Source organism: Chrysochloris asiatica, unplaced genomic scaffold, assembly GCF_000296735.1.
Source record: "Chrysochloris asiatica unplaced genomic scaffold, ChrAsi1.0 scaffold00010, whole genome shotgun sequence".
NCBI lineage: Eukaryota > Metazoa > Chordata > Mammalia > Afrosoricida > Chrysochloridae > Chrysochloris > Chrysochloris asiatica.
This window is the reverse complement of record NW_006408528.1, coordinates 14373958-14380523: the sequence shown is the minus strand read 5'-3', so window position 1 is coordinate 14380523 and position 6566 is coordinate 14373958. Positions and strand designations below refer to the sequence as shown.

Sequence of the window (6566 nt, the reverse complement as noted above, 5' to 3'; positions counted from 1 at the left end):
AAGGCAGTTAATGGATTTATATGGAGTCTTTTAATTACCAGTCTTAAACAAATTTATCTTGTACTGCTAGATAGCACCCAGGGGCAAGAGGTAATTTGCTTTATAAACCTTGGAGTGATTTGCTTTATAAATCTTGGAGTTTAGGAAAGTGGAAAACTGTCTTTATAAAGGGTATTTTCTTCCATTAGAAGTTATAGTTTTGTGAAAAATTTAGCAAAGGATTCTTTGTGACCTCCCTGCTTAGAAATGTCTTCCCAAAGCACATTTAAGGTGAAGGCCAATTCTTTACAGCAGTTAGGGCCTGCCCAATGGACAGGATTATCTAAGACCAAGCTGAGCCTACAGTACTCATAAACCAATTAACAATTGGTCCATGTAGTACTTCTAAGCAAATTGACTTTTAATTCCCTTTTCATTCCAAGCATTACATCTTCCTGCTAAACGCAGGTTGTTTTTCTTCACATTCTCAGTCATCTTTATTTTAGAAAGCCACCTTGCCTTACAGAGGTCGTGCTAAATTTTGTGCAGTTGGCATAGTGTAGATGGTAAAACATCTGAGGAACACCAGAGATGATTGAAATAAGAAAAATTTAAAAACCAGATCCATAGCCAAATACAGAAATATTCTAATTAAAAGTCCAGAGAAAAATATTGACAGTGATTTTAATTTCTCAAAGATATAAATGGCTCAAGATTGACACGGAGCACCCTGTATCTGAACTATGTCAATTTATTTGTGGTTTTCTTGGATACTCTGCTTGCCTTTCTATGGCATTCACATCTCAGTTCTGTATGAATGATGGAGTCCACAAGTGTTGCAGTGGGAGACTCCATTCCTAGACTGTCTCCCAAAGCAATAGTACCAAATATAACTTTCCTCAGATTCACTATGGACAAATTCACTTAATAATTCTTCACGAATGATATGTTCTGTTCCTGGGAGGATGGAATCACTTTAGATGTATGGTCTGTCTTTCCCCCAGGAAGTGAAGGCTCAGTGGACAAAATGCTGTTGTTACTTCACACTCAAGCAGACGATTCCTGCTCTATGATTTTCAGAGCGATGATCTCAGCACCCTCATCGCCATTTTCGTTGGCCGCTTCGTTTCTCGGCTCCTGATGGCAGATGTAAACAGGGATGTCGTGGCCAGACATTCCAGTGTTGTTAGCCGGACGGTTGAAGTTGCGGCGTCTCCAACGCTGGTCCCACTGGGTCTTATACTGTGCCCAATGGCGCTTCACCGTAGTTTGGACCTGGAAAAGGTAAAGAAACATTGTTTTCATATAACTGCCAGAAGTGAGCTGAGTAACGTTTATGAGCATGCTTCTTGAAGTTATCAGAAGTTAAAGGAGGTTGGAGTGTAATTTTGATTTAAAGAGGCTGTACTGTGGAACCAATATGACGGCACTTAATAACAACTGAAAGGAGCTCTGGTAGTGTAGTGGTTACGAATCGGGCTGCGAACCGCAAGGTCAGCAGTTCGAAACTACTAGCTGTTCCTTGGGATAAAGATGAGGTTTTCTGCTCCCCTAAAGATTTACAGCCTCAGAAACCCTATGCAGAGTCGCTATGAGTCGGAACCGACTCCACGGCACATAACAACAACAACAACAACAACAACAACAACATATTATAGTTGTAGAAGATGCTATCTTAGAAGAAGAAATTTGCAAACGACACAACTAACTTACTTGCCTAAACTACCTGCCATTGTTATTTACTAATCTGAGCAAGGATTTCTTGTTTATCTCTTATATCCAAGAAATGAAACTTAAATTGGCTTCATAGTCTATATAACATACATCTCCTATTAGGGAGAGAGGTTTAGTAAAATTTTCATATGCTAAACTTCCTGAGAAAGCAGACATTCTTATCTAAATCTATACAATATATATGTAAACCATATTACAGTTCTGGATTTTATGAGATTGGTCTCAGACTGGATCATGGTTCAAGATGGTGTGTGCCAGATAAAAGGCTTTTTCTGATTAATGGAGAAACACTGTATCAGAATAAAATTTCAATCTTCTAGTATGTAAACAAACTTACCAAACATGTCTTATAAATTTTAAACATATAAGAACATGACATACTATACTGAACATAAGGGTGGAGAAGTCATTCAAAGTTAGGAAGCTCTGTATTTATCATTGTAGTTAAGAAGATGAAGGATAGTTGAGAAATGTCTCTAGATTTTATGGGAATATTGAGGTGCCTGAAATTGTAGGAAATAAGGGATTTTTTTGACAAATTACTATTGAAGATCTCTGTAGTGAAGGAGTTGTTGTCGTTGTTCTTAGGTGCCATTGAGTTAGTACCAACTCACAGCGACCCTATGCACAACAGAATAAAACACTGCCCAGTCCTGGGCCAACCTCACAATTGTTGCCACGCTTGAGCCCATTGATGCTGCCACTTTTTGAGTGCCTTCCAACCTGAGGGGCTCATTTTCCAACACTGTATCTGAAAGTGTTTCTCTGCTATATATAAAGTTTTCAGTGACTAAATATTTGGAAGTAATTTGTCACTCCTTCTTCCTAGTCGTCTGGAAGCTCATCTGAAACCTGTCCACCATGGGTGACCCTGCTGGTATTTAAAATACCAGTGGCATAGCTTCCAGAATCACAGCAACTCACAAGCCACCGCGGTACGACAAACTGACAGACAAGTGAAGGAGTAGATACTAGAAGATCTGTTTTTCATTTATTAGCAGCATTCCTTTCAAACCCAACCCAGGAGTCAAGGGTCACAGTGGTAACCTTTGAATATCTGAACTGAAAAGAGGATTTGTTTCTTGTGATCATTTTCACAACCAGGAAAGCATCAACGAATGTTTGAGCACATGCCCCACAGACAGTATTCTCTGGGTTTGATTCCTAGTTTGTTTGCTGCATGCTTTTTGTTTGTTTAACGTAGAGTTTTCTCCTTTGTAAGAAGGGAACCCAACATAAGACTTGTTCAAAGAGCTAATGGTGTGAATGATTGGAATCATTTAAAGCATCTCGTGGCTTGTTACATTTCCTTCTTTTGCTCATGTGGCCCCCAAGGATTTTCCAGTCAATGTGACTGGTCAGGAGAGTCAAGTATCTCCTTTCAAATAGTTTCAGTCTCCTATCTAGCTTGGTTCTTTCTAAGGGCTATTTACTGGTTGGAAATTGACTCATTCAAGTGTCTTGTCTCCTATGGTTTTCTAAGCATACAAATACAAGTTGTAATATCAATAGATGGAGACAGATGGGAGGAGGACAGCTTATAAGAATTAGAAGAGATAGAGGTGAGAGAGAATGAAACAGTGGAGATTCAAAAGACTCAATTAGGACAATTTATCTAACTAGATTTAGTGCTGAATACCTTTAGTATTGACTAATTTATTAGTTTAACTGCAGACAGTGCATTTCCTCCAGGAGATAAAAAAAAAAAAATCAGCAGATAATCTCCTTTCCCCCCTTACTTATATCTTAAGAATATCCATGGTGGAGCATGGATTTAACTTGTATGACTGTAGGTAATTCCTTAGACAAAGCCAACTAACAGTTGTCATGGATACAAGACTATCCACATAACTAGAACTTACAAATGTATTTGGAAGTATTCAGGGTCAAGCTCTATACACTGGTGTGGCACTGTGTGCTAATGTACTGGACTGTAAGGTCAGTTTGAACCACAAGGTTGGGGTTTGAAATTCACCAGCTGCTCCTTGGAAACCCTATAAGGGTCGAGTGGAAACCAAGTTGATGGCACTTAACAACAGCAACAAGAGTCAGAATCAACTAGATGGCATAGCAGTAGCAGCAGGTTTTCTATTAATTAAGCATTGCTGGAATAGTAAAGTGTATTCTGCCTACAATAGCAGCATCACAATTGCGTGAGTTAGAAATGCAAATTCTCACTTCACACTTACCTGCAGGAAACCCTGCAGGTGAAGTCCCATCAGTAAGTGTTTTGACAAAGCTTCTAGGTGATTGTTATACATTCTCAACTCTAGAATTCCTGTTCTTGAACAAAGAAATCATTGCTTTGACTCTAAGAGATTTTCTTGAGTCTCTTGAAAGACAACCTTGAAAGCCAGGCTTTATTGAGTGAGAGAGTTTCTAAATAGATACCTTCTCTTCTCATATGTGATGAAAATCTAACAGATATGAAATAGAATTTTTACTAAAAACCCTTACTGTAGAAAAGCCATGGGATATGCCACAGGAAGAGTCCCTTACAGACAGAAAGGGGAAGCGGTGAGTGCACAGCCCTTGAGAGGAAGAGGAGATAGAGATGCATAGAGATCCAAATGACCTTGCAAATTTGGGGAAAAAGGGAAAAGGAAGAAAGCAAGAACTAATAGCACTACATGATAGCAGGTGTTTTCCTTTGAGTTCCAGAGCACAGTCAAGAAATGGAAAGCCCTGCAGTGAAATCCTATATTTGACATGACGCCCAAGTAGTGGCTATGGCAGCTACTGAAGACAACTTCACAGGACCAAAACACCAGCTGCTCCTTGGAAACCCTATACACGGTCACTATGGGTCAGAACCAAATTGATGGCACCTAACTACAACAACAACATACATCCTGGAAGGAGTTCTGATAGCATAGAAGGGGTTATAAGTCTGGCTGCTAACCTCAAGGTCAGCAGTTTGAAACTACCAGCTGTTCCTCAAGAGAAAGATGAGGCTTTCTGTTCCTGTAAAGACTTACAATCTCAGAAACCCTATTCAGGGTTCAGGGGCATTGTGAGTCAAACCGACTACACAGCACACCACCACCAGCACCATACACTGTGGTGCAAAATGAGAAAGGAACCAGAATTCCCAGGATCCACAGGGTCCTTGGGTGGCTCAAATGTTTCAACTCAATTGTTAACTAATAGGTTGGCAATTTGAAGCCATCCAGTGGCTTCCACGAAGATTACAGAAAAACAAAATAAAGCTCTAAGGAGCTAATTCTATTCTGTAACAATTGAAGCCATCATGAATGAGAATTGAGTCTATGGCAAGTGGTTTGGTTTTTGCTTTTTTTTCAGGTGAACTTGAGAAGTGTAGTGAGGAACAGGGCTGCAGCTTGGTCAAGGAGAATTCAGAGCACAAGGAACTTTAGATCCTTGAGAGGGGAGGGGCTCCACCAGGAACTTTAACTGTATATGCCTGGGAAACAATTGTGCCTTTAGATATGACCTTGAACAGATTGAATATTTTTCACTAAGAGACTGCTGTAAACCAGTAGAGGCTGGTGATGAAATATGTTTTTGAGAGCAAGATAAATTCCAAAACATAAACTAAGTGTTACATTTTTGTACAATTCATAAACTGAGATCCTTCTGATCATGCTACTTGGACATATAAATTATTTTACCCACAATACCAAGAAACATGGAAAAGGGAGAAAAATCCAATGTGTTGTTAGATGCTGTGGATTTCCAACTTATAGCAACCCTGTTTAGTGTTTCTTCTGGGGATCAGAAAGCCTCATCTTTCTCCTGTGGAGTAGCAGATGGATTCTAACTACTGACCTATGGTTAGCAACTCAACACAAAACCCACTGTACTTCCAGGGCTCCTTTGTGGTTAGCAGTCCAGTGATTATCCTACAGTGCCACTAGTGCTGCGATGTTTTGTTATCTGCCATTGAGTCCGTTCCAACTCATAGCGACTATAGAGTTTCTGATGCTGTAAATCTTTCCAGAAGCCAAAAGCCTCATTTTTCTTTCACAATGTTATTACTTTCTAAACATATGTTACTTTGGGGAACAAATTGTGTAAATTTATACTTGCAATCTTTGCTTTTTTGATGTCTCTTAGTTACCTAAAATCAGACTCCTGGTGTGAAGCTGTAGGATCAGCACTGGACTGCAAACCATGAGGTTGGCAGTTCAAACTCACTGGTGCTCCTTGGAAACCCTATATAGACTCACTAAGAGTCAGAACCGGCTGATGGCACTTAACAACAACAACAATAAACTCCCTAAAATCTACTGAACTATTTGGGTTGTCAGTGTTCACACACTAGGAAGAGTTGTTCTAGGGAATACTTGATGCATGAGGATGGTTTCATGATCACCTACTGATTCTTATTATGTTAATTCTTTTCCAGTCCCCCCGCCCCACCATTGTACCAATACCTGATCCACTTGCTTTAGTGGAGTCACTGATAACATACTGATACTAAATCAAAAATAAAACTGCCATTTCACCATTATACAAATGTCTTACTGGTTCCCTAGTTCACTGCTAAGACTTCATATTCAGCCAAGCCAAGTTCCCATCATAACTCTCAGCTGAAGCTGGAAATAACTCCCTGCATGTGTGAAGGCACTGCCTGTGCTTAATGCTGTAAGGCAATAGGTTCACAGGATGCTTAGTGGAGACCCAGAAGCCGAAATCCCTATGACTGTGATGTTACTTGGCACAGGACACAATTTCTATATTATGGGAAATGCCACACTTCCTCCAATAGCAAGAAGTTATCTTCCCCCAGTTGTTGTTGTTGTTGTCAGGTGCCAGTGAGTCAGAACCAACTCATAGCTACCCCATGCACAGCAGAACGAAACAATGTCCAATCCTGGGCCAACCTCACT

At 40.0% G+C, this 6566-nt stretch overlaps 1 protein-coding gene across 1 annotated transcript in view; it reads right to left on the bottom strand.

The window, feature by feature from the left end:
• Nucleotides 1-1026: 1026 nt before the first annotated feature.
• Nucleotides 1027-6566, bottom strand: part of CALCR (calcitonin receptor) — a 53259-nt gene continuing 47719 nt past the window's right edge. Inside the window, exon 12 of the mRNA XM_006834291.1 lies at nt 1027-1254. Coding sequence (XP_006834354.1) covers nt 1027-1254 — 228 coding nt within the window. The remainder of the gene's footprint in view (nt 1255-6566) is intronic.